The sequence below is a fragment of the Eriocheir sinensis genome, chromosome 9, assembly GCF_024679095.1.
Source record: "Eriocheir sinensis breed Jianghai 21 chromosome 9, ASM2467909v1, whole genome shotgun sequence".
Classification (NCBI taxonomy): domain Eukaryota; kingdom Metazoa; phylum Arthropoda; class Malacostraca; order Decapoda; family Varunidae; genus Eriocheir; species Eriocheir sinensis.
The window spans coordinates 1162130-1179679 of record NC_066517.1 but is presented as its reverse complement, the minus strand read 5'-3'; the positions used below and the strand labels follow the sequence as shown (position 1 = coordinate 1179679).

Below are 17550 nucleotides of genomic sequence, written 5' to 3'. Positions count from 1 at the left end.
ATTCTCCAAGGTGAACTCAATAGATTATATGACTGGGCGGATAAATGGCAGATGGAGTTCAATGTAGGGAAGTGCAGTATTCTGAGTGTAGGTAGGAACAACCCCTCACATAACTATTGCTTAAATGACACTCTCATAAGTAGGTCTGGGTGCGAGAGGGATTTAGGGGTCTTAGTGAGCTCTGATCTCCGTCCAAGGGCACAATGCACTCAAGCTAGAAATCGAGCTAATAGGGTACTGGGATTTATTTCAAGGAGCGTAAGAAACAGAAGCCCCGAAGTCTTCCTCAAACTATATTTAGCATTAGTTAGACCTCATCTTGACTATGCGGTTCAGTTCTGGTCACCCTACTATAGAATGGATATCAAAATGTTAGAATCGGTGCAGAGGAGGATGACTAAGATGATTCAGGGGTTGAGAAACTTGCCATACGAGGAAAGACTCAAACAGTTAAACTTGCATTCTCTAGAAAGGCGAAGGGTGCGTGGAGACATGATCGAGGTTTATAAATGGATGAAGGGCTTTAATAAGGGAGACATTCATAAGGTTTTGTTGGTAAGAGAACCGGGTAGGACACGAAGTAACGGGTTTAAACTGGATAAATTCAGATTCAACAGGGACATAGGCAAAAATTGGTTTACTAACAGGGTGGTGGATGAGTGGAATAGGCTTAGCAGTCATGTGGTGAGTGCCAATACAATTGTCACATTCAAAAATAGACTAGATAAATTCATGGACAGTGATGTTAGGTGGGGTTAGATACACGGGAGCTTAGGGTCAAAGGAGCTGCCTCGTACAGGCCTACCGGCCTCTTGCAGACTCCTGCGTTCTTATGTTCTTATGTTCTTATCTATGATCGATTTCAACTGGACACTGGGTACCAATCTTTTATGCAGCATTGAGTAGAATATTGATTTGATTTGACAGCGTGATATAGATGCCTGACCAATCTTTTACATAGCACTGGGGAGAATATTGATTTGACAGCGTGATATAGATGGCTGACCAATCTTTTATATAGCACTGAAGAGAATATTGATTTGACAACGTGATATAGATGCCTGACCAATCTTTTACATAGCACTGGAGAGAATATTGATTTGACAGCGTGATATAGATGGCTGACCAATCTTTTATATAGCACTGGAGAGAATATTGATTTGACAGCGTGATATAGATGGCTGACCAATCTTTTATACAGCACTGGAGAGAATATTGATTTGACAACGTGATATAGATGCCTGACCAATCTTTTATACAGCACTGGAGAGAATATTAATTTGACAGCGTGATATAGATGACTGTAGACTAGATTGCAACAAGGACTGACTGTGTGATGGAAACGTCAGACACCGCGCCCACCAACAGCCAATCAGCACCGTCCTTATACTTACTCTGCGCCCAAGCACACACATTTAACGAGGCTTTCGTAGGAGTTTGGGGCATTTTCATGGGTAGCTTTTGTCCCTGATGGTAGTTTGACCCTTCTTCTGTGCCGTGAACGTAAAAACAAACTCATGAAAACTCACTTCTTTTTGACCTTTAGAAATAGATGATATGAGAGGTGGAAGTGTCTGAAAATACCGATCTATGAACCCGGCTTAAGTGAATGGACTATAGTACGCCCATTCTTGCCTGTTAACCATGTATTAACCACAGGCTTGGAGGAGATGCAAGAGGTGGGCAGCGAGTCATTGGTCAGTATAGTACGCCCATTCTTGCCTGTTAACCATGTATTAACCACAGGCTTGGAGGAGATACAAGAGGTGGGCAGCGAGTCATTCATTGGTCAGTTTCCTCAGAAGCTTCCACCCCTCACATTAACTATTTCAAAAGGTCAAAGAGGGAATGAATCGGGTTCTAATGAAAGTTCGGTCACGTTCATGGTACAGAGGAAGGGTCAAACTACCACCACCAGGGTCATAAAACTACCCCTGGAAATGCCAACAGCTCCTACAAAAGCCTTGGGGAATTGTGTGCTTGGGTGCTGAAATGTTTAAGACCCATTCAGTTTTCAGCCTTTATCAGTTAGGTATTTGTTGGTGATAAAAGGCAGACTTGATCATATTTATTTTTCTTGTACTTGGTGAAAAAAAAATTAAGGGAATGAGTCTTACCATGCGTAGTTTCTGGGGACTACTACTACTACTACTACTACTACTACTATTACTACTATTACTACTACATACCAAATCACACACAAAATGACTACACAAGAAAACGAAGGGTATGAAAAAAAAAGAAAAGGAAAATATGATGGGAAAACAAAAAGTAGAATTAACATGAAAAAACAAAATAAATGGAATAAGGAACAAAAAAAAATCAAGAAAATAAACTATGATAAAAAATAAACATGGAAAGCAAAACAAACAAAAACAAAAAGAATAAAAGGGACAAAAAATCAAACACAGAAATTAAAAACTGTTATGTACATTTATTTCACAGTCTCGCTATAGGCAACAGAGGGAGGGGGTGAGGGGGGAGGGGGAGGAAAGGGGGGGAGGGATATGCTTACTACTATTGCTTAGAAGGGGGTGCAGTGTAGAGAGAAAGGGGAAGGAGAGGGAGAAAGAGAAGTGATTGAAGGAGAAGAGGGGAGGGGGAGAAGGAGGCGAAGAGGAAGGGGGAGAGTGAGGAAAGGCAGAAGGGGTGAGGGATGGGGGGAAGGGAGGAGGAAAGGAGAGAGGGAGGCAAGAATAAGGGAGGGGTGTATGTGGGGAGGAGAAGGAGAAGAGGAGAGGAAAGATACAGAGGAGTGGGAGGTATGGAGAGGAGGAATGTGTGAGGAAGAGGAGGAGGGTAAGGAGGGAGGCAGAGAGCTTAGATTATGTGAGGAGGAGGAGAAAAGGAGTGGGAGGGACAGGAAGTGGGGAGAGAGAGCTACGGGGGGAGGAAGAGGAGGAGGAGGAAGAAAGGACTGGGGAAGGGAAAGGGGAAGGAGGTGGGGAGAGAGAGCTAAGGGGGGAGGAAGGTTTGGGAGGAGGAGGAGGAGGAACAAAAGGACTGGGGAGAGGAAAGGGGCAGGAGGTGGGGAGAGAGAGCCAAGGGGGAGGAAGGGAGGGGAGGAGGTTTAAGCTGAGAGCAGTGTCACCAAACAACAGGTGGCACACACTGTCTGACATCAACATGAAGGCTGTAAACACACGCCTTCACTCTACGCGTACGTCCATATATATATATCGTAATTTCTACCACCCTATAGTAGTGTATTGCCTCTATGTGTATAATATATAATATGCGTATTTTTATGTGTATTCGCTTTTCTATTTGCTGTGACGGGAACGAGTTATACACCGGAGGAGGGAAGGAAAATGCTCGCTAACATACTCAGAGTGAAACGGATATACACAAAAGCCTGGGAGGAGAGAAAGAGACAAATGGTGCACGAGAGAAAGGCTTCCAGAGTGACAGCGCTGTGGTGGTCTTGAAGAGAGGAAGACAGGAGAACGCATAGGCCACAATATCATAACACAGACACATACAACCAACCAAAGAATACATGGGAGAGAGGAAAGCTTTAGGAGTGTAAGTTCTGTTCTGTAGTCCTGCCACTGTGATGCTCTTGAAGGGAGGAAGGCAGGAGACCACACTCAGACCACAACACTGCGACCCACACACGCACAACCGAAGAGTACATGAGAGGAAAGCTTCAGGAGACAGTGGTGTAGGTTCTGCCCCACACCTAACACACAAGGCTGGCAAGAAGCACACAAAGCATACTCACACACACCTTCAAGGCTAGCGTACCCCTGTGTGTGTATATATATGTATTACTGAAGTCGGCGGAGGTGATAGCATTGTCTCTGTTTTATTAATGTTAGCTCCATCACCTCACCCTCATACATCTTGATACACAGGACAATGGTGTGACAAACGTTTCCCATAAGCAACTTTGTGCCGTTTGAAGAGTAGAAGGTGTATGAAACAGGTGATAGAGCTTGAACATATGGAAAAAAGATGAATGCAATCACCGCTCTTGACTTCATTAAAAAACATGTATTTCTCACGACCTACTCCCAAATTAGATGTATGTGCCGAATATGGTGTCCAACTTCCTGATGCACGAGTTAACTAGCATCTTCACTCTTTCATCCCAAACCCCAAATTAGATATATGTGCCGAATATGATGTCCAATTTCCCTATGCAAGAGTTAACTAGCATCTTCACTCCTTCATCCCAAACCCCAAATTAGATGTATGTGCCGAATATGGTGTCCAACTTCCTGATGCACGAGTTAACTAGCATCTTCACTCCTTCATCCCAAACCCCAAATTAGATGTATGTGCCAAATGTGGTGTCCAACTTCCTGATGCACGAGTTAACTAGCATCTTCACTCCTTCATCCCAAACCCCAAATTAGATGTATGTGCCGAATGTGGTGTCCAACTTCCCGACGCAAGAGTTAACTAGCATCTTCACTCTTTCATCCCAAACCCCAAATTAGATGTATGTGCCGAATATGGTGTCCAACTTCCCGATGCAAGAGTTAACTAGCATCTTCACTCTTTCATCCCAAACCCCAAATTAGATGTATGTGCCGAATATGGTGTCCAACTTCCCGATGCAAGAGTTAACTAGCATCTTCACTCTTTCATCCCAAACCCCAAATTAGATGTATGTGCCGAATATGATGTCCAATTTCCCGATGCAAGAGTTAACTAGCATCTTCACTCCTTCATCCCAAACCCCAAATTAGATGTATGTGCCGAATATTGTGTCCAACTTCCCGACGCAAGAGTTAACTAGCATCTTCACTCCTTCATCCCAAACCCCAAATTAGATGTATGTGCCGAATATTGTGTCCAACTTCCCGACGCAAGAGTTAACTAGCATCTTCACTCCTTCATCCCTGTCACCGGTAAGCTCTGTCCGGAAAGCCACCTTCCTTGACCTGTGTTTCCTCCTCTCTGTGTGTGTACCTTAAGGCTTCCAGCAGGGGCAGCAAGACACCTCAGGAGCTTAGACTGACCCCTCTTGTGGCAGCCTCTAGTGTGTTGAGACAAGTGAGGTGAGTGGCGGGCTTTTTTATAATAGTGCATTGCCTCGTCTGCCTCCATTACCATGAAAACCTAACCAGGGCTCTTGCTGTTCATCAATGCTTGCGTAGTCGGCACTTGACAGAGATAGCCTTTCTCTCTCTCTCTTTTTTTTATATTAATTTTCCTGTCCTAGTCCTGCACTGATACAAATAATAATAAAAATAAAAATAATAATAATAATAATAATAATAATAATAATAATGACAATTCCAGCAGTACTCATTCTGTCATCCCTGTGTAACTTGATAACTAAGATAATAAATAATAATACAGGAAGGGATTTGACAACGACAATGATGATAGCAAAAACAATAATGCTAATAATAATAATAATAATAACGATAATAATAATAATAATAATAATAATAATAATAATAATAAAAGTAGTGATGGTAATGAAGCCAGGTAATCACAGAGGGCCACACAGCATACATAGTGACCTAACATCTAAAAAAAATAAAAAGATAAAATACAGAAATAATAGTATCGGAGGAGGAGGATACACACGGTCACGCGAACACACACCGACCCAACGGCACATCAGCGCGAAGCCTTTCACCGCACGGCAGGGTTGGAAATGGCCGTCTCGCACCCCGGCACATTCTCGGGCCAGTCGCACACACTCTGCGCCGCGTTGAACACCAGGTTGACGGGGCAGGGCATGTGGTGCTTGCGCTCGCCCTCACACATGAAATAGCGCGTGCAGTCAGCCTTGTCCTCGTGGTAGGTGATGTGGCCGTCAGCCTCTTCGCAAGTGATGATGGAGGCTATGGGGGAGGAGGGGGAGGTGAGTTTAGGTGCGGGGAGCTGCTGGTATTGACGGAGGGGAGAGATTGAGAGCCTTGGGGTGTAGGGACATGGCTAAGAGGTACTAGGAACTGATGTGAGTGACTAAGAAGGAAAATTATAGAGAAAAAAATGAGATGCAAGTGTTGGAAAGATGTTTAAAAATACATCAAATACTACAAAATAATGAAGCAAAAGAACTAGAAATTAACTGAACATGAAGACACAACACTGCATTGCAAACTACAAACTCAAAACAACATGAACAGAAAAATTTTAAAAGTATAAATCTACAAAATAATATATAAATCAAACTTAAAAATATAAAAATTAAACTACGGGAGAATGAAAGCACTGATAAATTCATGCAACGGAGATTAAAGAAGTGTACAGAGGAAGAGAGAGAGAGGAAGGGGAGGGAAAATAAGAGAGGGAAAGAAGACAAAGGAAAGGAAAAGGAGAGAGAGAGAATGAAGGGAAGAGAAAAGGAAGAGAGGAGGAGGAAAAGAAAAAGACAGAGGAAGAAAGAGAAGGGGAAGGAGAAAGTGAGGGAGGAGGAGAGTATAAGGGGAGAGAAGAGAAGAGAAGAGAAGAGGAGAGAGAGAGAGAGAGAGAGAGAGAGAGAGAGAGAGAGAGAGAGAGAGAGAGAGAGAGAGAGAGAGAGAGAGAGAGAGAGAGAGAGAGAGAGAGAGAGAGAGAGAGAGAGAGAGAGAGAGAGAGAGAGAGAGAGAGAGAGAGAGAGAGAGAGAGAGAGAGAGAGAGAGAGAGAGAGAGAGAGAGAGAGAGAGAGAGAGAGAGAGAGAGAGAGAGAGAGAGAGAGAGAGAGAGAGAGAGAGAGAGAGGACAAGAGAAAGAGAAATTTGATATAAACAACAAAAAATAACTTGAATGGAGAAGGGAAAGTAGAAAGGGACAAAGAGAAAAGAGGAAGAAGGGAAGGAAAAGGAGGAAAAGAGGAAGAACAAAAAAGGAGAAAGGGAGAGAAGGAAAAGCAATAAACAGGAACAAAAAGGGAAGAGAGAGAGGAAGGAAAAGGAGGAAGGGAGATGGAGAAGAGGGGAAAGAAGAAGGGAGATAGGTAGGAAAGGAAAGGGAAGGACAGGAGCAGAAAGGTAAGGGAAAGGGAAGAGAAAGGAAAAGAAGAAGGAAAAGGAGAGAAGGAAAGAGAAGGGAAGGAAAAGGAAAACAGAGAAAAAGGAGAAGAAGGAGAGAAGAAGAAGAAGGAGAGAAGAAGAGAAAGGAGAGAAGGAAAAGGAAACAGAGAGAAAGAAGAAGAAGAAGGAGAGAAGAAGAGAAAGGAGAGAAGGAAAGAGAAGGGAAGGAAAAGGAAACAGAGAGAAAGAAGAAGAAGAAGGAGAGAAGGAGAGAAGAAGAGAAAGGAGAGAAGGAAAGAGAAGGGAAGGAAAAGGAAAACAGAGAGAAAGAAGAAGAAGAAGGAGAGAAGAAGAGAAAGGAGAGAATGAAAGAGATGGGAAGGAAAAGGAAACAGAGAGAAAGAAGAAGGAGAAGGAGAGGAGAAGAGAAAGGGAGAGAGAAGACACAAGAATGAAAAAGAGAAAGTGAGAGAGAGAGCGAGATAGAGAGAGAGACAGAGGACAAGGGAAAGAGAAACCACAAATAAACATCTAAAATTATCTTGGGTGGAGGAAGGGAAAGTCAGGCAGGGCAAGAGAATAGGGAAATTAGGCCAATCAGAGAAGAGGCAGACTATGGGAGGGCAGTGTAAGGGAAAGGCAGGCAGGTAGTACAGGTAATTGTGGAGGGAGGAGGCAAGATGAGGGAAGGGAAGGGAAGGAAGGGAAAGGAAGGGAGGTAGTACAGGTAATTGTGGAGAGGAGGCAAGATGAGGGAAGGGAAGGGAAGGAAGGGAAAGGAAGGGAGGTAGTGCTGGTAATTGTGGAGGGGAGGCAAGATGAAGGAAGGGAAGGGAAGGAAGGGAGGTAGTGCTGGTAATTGTGGAGGGGAGGCAAGATGAGGGAAGGGAAGGGAAAGGAAGGAAGGAAGGGAAGGGTGGATGTTGTGAAAGAGATGTACTCTATGTGTGTGTGTGTGTGTGTGTGTGTGTGTGTATTTACCTAGTTGTAGTTTTACAGGCCTGGGCTTTACGCTGGTGTGGTCCCGTCTCCATATCTACATTTATCCAACTTTTCCTTAAAGCTTTGCACACTCCTCGTCAATACTACATCCTCACTTAGTCTGTTCCAAACCTCTATATTTCTTTGTGGGAAGCGATATTTCTTTATGTCTCTCAAGCATCTTCCCTTCCACAATTTTCTACATGTCCTCTTGTTTTCCTGGTGGTAATTCCTTCTGTTAGTAGTTACTCTTCGTTATCTACTTCATCTATTTTGTTCAATAATTTATAATTTGTATTAGGTCTCCCCTTTCTCTCCTTTGTTCTAGTGTTATCAAGTCCATTTCCTTTAGCCTTTTCTCATATGTCAATCCCTCCAGCTCTGGAACCATTTTTGTTGCCATCCTTTGTATTCTTTCTAGTTTCTTTATGTGTTTCTTCTTATGGGGAGACCACACTGCCTCTGCATATTCCAATTTTGGTCTGACCATAGTGGTAATTAATTTTTTTCATCATATCCTTATCCATGTAGTGGAATGCAAGTCCTATATTTCTCACCATGTTATCCATATCACCGAATATCCGGTTTATATGACTCTGGCTGTTTGTTATCTTGTGTGTGTGTGTGTGTGTGTGTGTTTGTAGGGGAGAGAAAGTGAGAGTTATACACATACATACACAGACAGACAGACAGATGGACAGATAGACAGACAGAAAGCAGAGATAAGGACACTACTACTACTACTACTACTATTGCTACTACTACTACTACTACTACTACTACTACTGCTACTACTACTACCACTACCACTACAAAACCCTTAATCTACTCACGGTCCTTCTTGGCACTGGTTCCGTCGAGGGTGCCGGTGTTCTCGTAGGGGCCCTCGTAGGTGAGTGCCACGCTGTAGTTGGCCAGCATGTCGTTGAGGGTGGTCAGCAGGGGGTATTTTCCAGTGCCACAGTTGCCGCGGAAGTCGTCCATGTCCACACTCCACACCATGACTCCGCCCAGGCCCTCCGTCATGAGCCAGTCGCCCTGTGGTAGTGAGGGTGAGGGGGGGGTATAGGATGGTGGTGGTGGTGGTAAGGGGGTATGATATAAGGGTAATGCTCAAAAAGGAACACACAGGCTGGACAGTGTTACCAGCTGATCCTTGACACCATTAGGCTCACCAGGGACTGTAGAACTCACATGTGTTTGTAAAGTATCAATAAAACAATAACTAGACACACTGTGATGAGTCTAAGTAAAGGAACAGCTCCAGTTTCCATCTACGGTAACAACACTTTTTCTTTTAATTTCTCTCTCTCTCTCTCTCTCTCTCTCTCTCTCTCTCTCTCTCTCTCTCTCTGTCTTTTCTTTCTTCTCTCTCCCCCTTTCTCATTTTCCTCCCCATCTCTCCCTTTTTCCATTGTGTCTCCCTTTATTTTTTCTGTTCTCCTTTCCTTCTCCTTTCCCTCCCTCTCTCACCCTTTTCCTTTCCCTTCTCCTTACTTCCTTTCTCTTTCTTCCTCTGCTTATTACTTTCCCCTCTCTCTCCATTTTCTTTTACCTTTTCTCTTTCATCCTTTTCTCTGTCCTTCTCTCTCTCTCCCTTTGTCTTTTCTTTCTTCTCTCTCCCCCTTTCTCATTTTCCTTCCCATCTCTCCCTCTTTTCATTGCCTCCCTTTATTCTTTCTTTTCTCCCTTCCTTATCCTTTCCCTTCCTCTCTCACCCCTTTCCTGTCCCTTCTCCTCACATCCCCAGTGTCCCGGCGTGTGGCTCACCTTGATGCCCAGGGAGCGCTCGTCGTCAAAGCCAACCCACTGGTCCCCGTTGTAGGCGAAGGGAACCTGCTGCTCGTTGTCCCAGACCAGCGTGGTGTTGTCCTCGTATAGGAAGTCACACACCTGCACAGGGCACAGGAAAGTAAAGTAAAGCTGGGGCGTAAGCTTCAGCTGGGTCAAGTAAGCTGACCTGGCTGGAGGCTGTTCTGGATCAAGACCACTCTGTGTGTGCCCTTCATCACACTACAGGGAGTCACACATTTCCACAGTACTTTATTATCCTCATTACTGATACAGTCAAAGCTCAACATCCACAGATTTCACATCCGTGGATTTGAATATCCAGGGCAGCCCGTGGATATTATCAAGGTAAAGATTTGAGTATTCGCGGGTTTTCTTGAGCACTTCCATGGCCAGCCAAAGCACTGGCGGTTCACTGCACACGTCACACACCTTCATACCCACAGTAACAATGCTGGCAGGGTTGATTTTTTTTTTTTTTTTTTTTTAAATCTGAATTTTTTTTATTAAATCAGATTTTTTTTATTTAAATCAGATTTTTTTGATTTTTTTATTAATCAGCATAAAAAAATATTTGGAAAGCTATATATATATTCTATACGTTAGTTTAAAACACATTTAGGAGTGTTTTTACAGCATGTTGCGTCATCTCTCACTTGGTTACAATGTGTTTGAGCCTGTCAAGCAGCCCAGTAGCCACTGACCAGGATTGCATCATCTCTCTCAGGCTCTGTCCTGTTCCTCTTACATCATGTTAGGACATAGCCGGACTTGTGCCACTGTGTAGTAGTTTGACTGTTTGGGTGTTACAGGCCAGCCACTCATTCCTGAGCTAACAGCAAGACAGCGTAGAGATGTCACTGAGCACAAGGTTTAATGTGCCTGGTAGGAAGAGTGATCCAGTGTGGGAACATTTTAACAGAATTCCTTCAAGGTCTGGGAAAGCATGGAGAGCTATATGCAAACAGTGTAAACTGGAGTTACAAGGAATAGTAGCAAGACTGAAAAAAAAAAAAAAATTTATTGTCATAGGAATTAAAAACCTTATTTTTTAAAGATTTTGAATTTCGATTTCAAAGAATTTTTATGAACTACTTTCGAAGAAGTGTATCCTTATTTTTCAAAGACTGCTTTTACAGTGTAAATTCAATGTGCTTTTGTTTTAAATACAGGACATAATAATTTTCTTTTTTAAATTCATTACTTCAGGAAATAAGTACAGTTCATTATAAGTAAACCTCTTTGATTTCCTTTTTTTAATAGCAAGTGAATTTTTTGTTATACTGTATTGTAAAAGGAAGTGCTTTAATATTCTAGTCCTCAGAAATAAGTACAGTTCATTACAAGTAAAACCCTTTGATTTCATTTTTTAATGGAATGTGGAAATTTTTGTTGTATTGTAAAAGGAAGCTTTTAGTGTTCTATTCCTCAGGAGTATTTAAAGCTGTGTAAGTATGTTTGTTTTTATATTTTTCCTTTACATTCCATGTTGGTTTGGGCAGAAGTAAATATTGATTTAAATCAATGATTTTTTAAAAAAATCATTTGATTTAAATCACTGATTAAAATCATCATGATTTAAATCGGCCAACCCTGAATGCTAGAGGTTGCAGAAGTATGTAAGTACCTATCAGCAGACATCAACAAATCCTTAACATCTCAGAGCCTTACCCAGAGCTGTAAAAGGAGGGGGGGGTCTTTTTCCACTAAATGTGGACCTTTGTAGCCACTTGAAGAGGGTTGAGTGGCAAGGGAAGTGAGCCAAATCAACTTGGGGGTTTGGGATTTCGAAAAATTGACACTTTTGTGTGCATCTTCCTGCTGTCAAAACGAAAAACTGGGACCTTTCATCCCAGGATTTGTTTTGACTTTCTCAGAAAGTGGACCTTTTAGCAGATTGGGAGGGGGGGAGGGGGGTCTGATCCCCCTTGGGTATGGCCCTACATCTGCAGGTGTCTGTTATCAATATCCCCCCAATAGATGTTGAGGTCTGACTGTACAATGAGAAGGTAATAAAAATGAGATGATGATGAAAAAAGACATTGAGAGTAACCACAACATGCAGTCACCCTCCCAGGCCCCCCTTGTTCCCGGCACCTACCTCATAGTAAGCCAAGAATCCCTCCTCCTGGGTGTAGCGCCCTGCGTGGCCGCCGCCCATCACCTCCGAGCCAATGTCGAACATGCTGGTGTTCTTGAGGGTGAAGGAGCGGCCGTACATGGGCATCCCCACCATGAGCTTCTGGCCCGGCGCGCCCTGCTTCTTCCACTCTCGCACACTGTAGTCCTGGGGGGAGGCAGAGCGTGGGATGGTTAGGCACTGCTGCTGAAGGCAACTCTACATCTGTGCTCATCAACCCTTACTGATGGCATTTACCCCTGTATTAAATGTTGTAAAGGAAGGCAGTGAGGGAAGGGAAAGGAAAGAATTAGGGATGGAAGGAGTGAGGTAGGGAAGGGGAAGGGATGGGAGAGAGAGAGAGAGAGAGAGAGAGAGAGAGAGAGAGAGAGAGAGAGAGAGAGAGAGAGAGAGAGAGAGAGAGAGAGAGAGAGAGAGAGAGAGAGAGAGAGAGAGAGAGAGAGAGAGAGAGAGAGAGAGAGAGAGAGAGAGAGAGAGAGAGAGAGAGAGAGAGAGAGAGAGAGAGAGAGAGAGAGAGAGAGAGAGAGAGAGACGGCCACTGGTTATCTTTTATAAAATCAACACCCTAAGATCCATTTCAGAGCAGAGAAGGAAGGCAGTTACACTTATCTTTACTTGTTTACTTAGCCAGCCTTCTAAGTCACTATATTCACTAATGATAACTCTTTTAGGGCTACATTTCCTCTGAACCCAAGCACAACACAGACTCCATGCAAGTCACTAAGATATCTCCAGCCTGTCTGCTCTCTCCTCCTTGATCCTCACTCCCTCTCTCCACGTTGAGCCCGGCACTTTCCTCTCTGCTCCTCTTTGTAATAGTTGATAATTGGTTACTGAAAATTTCCCTTGTAATTCAGAACTTCATGACACCTTCTAACAAGTATTGAATTTCCCTTTTCCTGTTCTTCCCTTCCTCCTCCTCCTCCTCCTCTTCCTTTCTCTTTCTCTTTTGCTTTCTCTCTCTCTTTCTCTCCTTCCTCTTCCTCCTCTTCTTTCTCTTTCTCTTTCTCCTCCTCCTCTTCCTCTTTCTCTCTCTCTCTTTTTTGCTTCTTCCTCTTCCTATTCCTCTTCCTCCTCTTCTTTCTCTTTCTCCTCCTCCTCCTCCTCCTCTTCCTCTTTCTCTCTCTCTTTCTCTTCTTCCTCTTCATTTTCCTCTTCCTCCTCCTCTTTCTCTCCTCCTCCTCCTCTTTCACTTTCTCTCTTTCGCTTCTTCCTCTTCCTTTTCCTCTTCCTCCTCCTCCTCCTCCTGCTCCTCCTGCTCTCTACTCACCACGGTCAGCTTCTTGTGGTAGGAGGAGGCCGTCTCGATGGGCAGCAGGGGTGAGTTGTGACCCACCGTGCTGTCCCACATGCCATGGAAGTCGTAGGACATGATGTTGATGTAGTCCAGGTATTTGCTGATCTCCGGCACATCATAGCTGGGGGGGGGAGAGAGATGAGACGATGTTAACAAAAGCCTATTCAAATAAAGTGTTCCTATGGCCTCTTGGTGAAGGGAAGGGAAGAGGAGGAGAGAGGGAGGGAAGGGGAAAGGGGAATAAAGGAAAGAGGAATGAGGGGAAGGGAGAAGGAGGATGGGGAATGAAGGGAAGAGGAATGAAGGGAAGGGGGAAGAGGGAGGGAGTATATCTTGGGTGTTGGAGGGAGTGAATCTGTTCTGGGAGTTATGCTGGGAGTTAATCTTGGGTGTTGGAGGGAGTAAATCTGTTCTGGGAGTTATGTGGGGAGTTAATCTTGGGTGTTGGAGGGAGTAAATCTGTTCTGGGAGTTATGTGGGGAGTTAATCTTGGGTGTTGGAGGGAGTAAATCTGTCCTGGGAGTTATGTGGGGAGTTAATCTTTGGTGTTGGAGGGAGTAAATCTGTTCTGGGAGTTAAGCTGGGAGTAAATCTTTGGTGTTGGAGGGAGTAAATCTGTCCTGGGAGTTATGCTGGGAGTTAATCTTGGGTGTTGGAGGGAGTAAATCTGTTCTGGGAGTTATGCTGGGAGTTAATCTTGGGTGTTGGAGGGAGTAAATCTGTTCTGGGAGTTATGCTGGGAGTTAATCTTGGGTGTTGGAGGGAGTAAATCTGTTCTGGGAGTTATGCTGGGAGTTAATCTTGGGTGTTGGAGGGAGTGAATCTGTCCTGGGAGTTATGTGGGGAGTAAATCTTGGGTGTTGGAGGGAGTGAATCTGTCCTGGGAGTTATGTGGGGAGTAAATCTTGGGTGTTGGAGGGAGTGAATCTGTCCTGGGAGTTATGTGGGGAGTAAATCTTGGGTGTTGGAGGGAGTAAATCTGTTCTGTGAGTTAAGCTGGGAGTTAATCTTGGGTGTTGGAGGGAGTAAATCTGTTCTGGGAGTAAATCTTGGGTGTTGGAGGGAGTAAATCTGTTCTAGGGGGAGTTAATCTTCTGTTCTGGGAGTAAATCTTGGGTGTTGGAGGGAGTAAATCTGTTCTAGGGGGAGTTAATCTTGGGTGTTGGAGGGAGTAAATCTGTTCTGGGAGTAAATCTTGGGTGTTGGAGGGAGTAAATCTGTTCTAGGGGGAGTTAATCTTGGGTGTTGGAGGGAGTAAATCTGTTCTAGGGGGAGTAAATCTAGGAGTCTTTGCATTGGGGAGCTGTTGAGTAATGTAAACATGGCTGGCTGTGTCCCTAGAGTTTACCGCGTCGCTGCCCAGGCCACGTCCTACTCCTGCCACACTGTCTATCCTGTAGGTCATAAGGTATTGGTGACATTCTGTGGAACTATTGCTAAAAACCTTCCCTCATCAGACTGTTGGTGCTAAATGTGAGAGGGTGCTTCCAGAGACTTTTTGGTGTGCTGGAGGGGGAAGGGGGAAATTGAATGAAGGGGAAGAGGGTAATTGAATGAAGTAAAGGGGAAGAGGGAGGAGGGAGGAGGAAGGAAGTATATTTATAAGCTTTTTCTGAAGGGTTGAAATGGCTTCCTTCAGTGATGTGTTAAAAAGTTTGTGAATGGCAGTGATGTGTAAAGAGTAGGATAGACATTTTGGAGCTGCTCTTTAACTTATAGGCTACTCATTGTTTATTTATTTTTATTTATTTATTTATTTTATTGGCTGCCTCCTTAAAATATAATAAAAATGTTTGTCCCTCTGGTCCCTATTTGAAGCAGGCCAGTCCTCCCTTCACCCTCTCTCCCTTCCTTCTCCTTTCCTTCCCTTCCTTCTCATTTCTTTCCTCCCTCCCTCTCTCCTTCCTTCCCTTTCTACTTACCTTTCCTTCCCATCCTCTCCTCCTACTCTCTCTCTCTCTCTCTCTCTCTCTCCCTTCCCTTCCCCTTCCCTCCCTCATTCTTTCCACTCCCTTCCCTTCCCCTTGCCTCCCTCATTCTTTCCACTCCCTTCCTCTTTCCCTTCCCTTAAACTCATTCTTTCCTCTCCCATCCTTTCCTCTCTCTGTCCCTTTTCCCCCCCATCCTTCCCTTCCTATTCCCTCCCTCCCTTTTTACCCATACTCTTTCCATCCTTGCCTTCCCTCCCTCACCCCCATACCTACCCTGCGGCCAAGGCTTCGAAGGAGGCGGGCACGGCAGCAGACAGTAGGAGGCGTGAGTGCCCAGTGGACTTCGCCTCACCCTCGAAGGCCATGCGCAGCTCCTTCAGGAAGTTGACATAGTTGGCCTTGTCGTCTGGTCCTCGGGGGTACTGGGGGGGAAGGAGAAGTGCAGGGTTATGAATGGTAGGGGAGGGAGGGGTTATGAATGGTAGGGAAGGGAGGGGTTATGAATGGGAGGGAAAGGGGGAATGGAGGGGAATGAGGGGAGGAGGAATGAAAGGAAGTAGGAAGGGAGAAAGGGAATGGGGAATGAGAATGAGGGAATGGAGGAAAGGGGAAGGGGTATGAAGGGGCAGGGAAAGGGAGGGAGAGGGAAAAGGCACGAAGGGAAAGGGGAAAGGGTATGAAGGGTAAGGGAAAGAGGGGAGAGAGAAAAGGCATGAGGGAAGGGGGAAGAGGGAGCAGGATTGAAGGAAAGGAGGAAGGGGCAAGAAAGGAAGGGAAAAGGAAGGAGGAATGAAGGGAAGGAGGAGAGAGAGGGGGAATGGAGAGGAAGGGAAGAGGAAGAGGGAGGATGAATGAAGGGAAGAGGAAGAGGGAGGAGGAACAGAAAGGAAGGGAAGAGGAAGGAGGAATGAGGGGAAGGAGGAGAGTGAGGAGGAACAGAAAGGAAGGGAAGAGGAAGGAGGAATGAGGGGAAGGAGGAGAGGGAGGAGGAACAGAAAGGAAGGGAAGAGGAAGAGGGAGGAGGAAGAGGAAGAGGAAGAGGAACAGAAAGGAAGGAGGAAGGTGGAAGGGCCATAAAGGGAAGGGAAAAGTGAAGGAACAAATTAGAGATGAGGGAAAAGAAATGGAGAAGAAAAAAAGAACATTAAAACAATAAAAATAAGAAAAGAAAAAAAATAATGCAATCCTATTCCAGTCAATCTATCATTCCCACCTGAGAAAAACGGGAATGGGGAAGGAGAAGGGATAACTTAGTGAGGAGGGAATATAAAGTTAAGAACAAGATCATTCAAACTATTCAGTACAGCCAAATAAGGAAAGTCCAGATATCAACATTAAATCAATAAAATATCCCAGTCACTGTCGATCTCTTATTCTCTCTCAGTGTGAATGTGTCCTATAACCAAATTTTTGCACAACTAACCAATGTTTCTTTTCATTTATCCCAAACCTAATCAAAATCAAGATGAGTTTGCTTTTCCAGTTGACATTGACAAGTTTAACTTTACCGTACAGCCGACAGGCCAAATTTGTGGCTTGCTTTTACCCGTGGTACCACGGAGGGGCCATTTGTGGCTTTTACTTGTAGCCAGCGACAGGCCAAATTTGTGGCTTTACCGGTAGCAGCGACAGGCGTACCAGGGCCAAATTTGTGGCTTTACTGTGTACCAGCGACAGACCAAATTTGGCTTTACCCTGCACCACACAGGCTTCCAAAGGTTTTACTTTTTATGAAACACGACGGGGCCAATTTGTGGCTTTACCCATGTACCAGCGCAAATTTTCGCCATGATATAAACCCCCCAAAATAGATGATGCATAAACTGATCACAAATGCATTGATATATATTATGAAATAGTTTGCGTGAGTGATGATTTTTTTTCTCATTTTTCTCGCTTAGAGGGACCTTTAAGAAACATGATCCCTGCAGTTACCGGGTTAAAGCAACAGTCAACAGCCAGCCCTTTCATGGATCTTAGTAATAATAATAACAATTCCCAAACCCACTGCCCTGTTTTCCCTCGTCCCCATAACAATTCCCAAACCCACTGCCCTGTTTTCCCTCGTCCCCATAACAATTCCCAAACCCACTGCCCTGTTTTCCCTTGTCCCCATAACAATTCCCAAACCCACTGCCCTGTTTTCCCTTGTCCCCATAACAATTCCCAAACCCACGGCCCTGTTTTCCCTCGTCCCCATAACAATTCCCAAACCCACGGCCCTGTTTTCCCTCATCCCCATAGCAATTCCCAAACCCACTGCCCTGTTTTCCCTCGTCCCGACCTCCCTGCACCACTCACCTCCCAGTCAATGTCGAGGCCGTCAAACTCGTACTTGCGGAGGAATTCTAGTGAGTCGTAGACGAAGCCATTCATCCTGTACTGGTTGGAGGTGAGTTCCTGGAAGGGCTGGGACCCAAACTGCCAGCCACCCAGCGCCAGCATGACCTGAGGAGGGACCAGGGGGTGAGGGGAGGGGAGGGCAACTGG

General features: G+C 44.7%; 1 protein-coding gene across 1 annotated transcript in view; it reads right to left on the bottom strand.

The window, feature by feature from the left end:
- Positions 1–5449: 5449 nt before the first annotated feature.
- LOC126995807 (probable chitinase 10) overlaps positions 5450–17550 on the bottom strand; it is a 100885-nt gene continuing 88784 nt past the window's right edge. Inside the window, exons 13-19 of the mRNA XM_050855658.1 lie at positions 17362–17508; positions 15334–15482; positions 13103–13250; positions 11794–11979; positions 9672–9794; positions 8735–8939; positions 5450–5807 (exon numbers count right to left, since the gene is read on the bottom strand). Of these exons, the coding sequence (XP_050711615.1) occupies positions 5596–5807; positions 8735–8939; positions 9672–9794; positions 11794–11979; positions 13103–13250; positions 15334–15482; positions 17362–17508 (1170 nt within the window). The 3' untranslated portion in view covers positions 5450–5595. The remainder of the gene's footprint in view (positions 5808–8734; positions 8940–9671; positions 9795–11793; positions 11980–13102; positions 13251–15333; positions 15483–17361; positions 17509–17550) is intronic.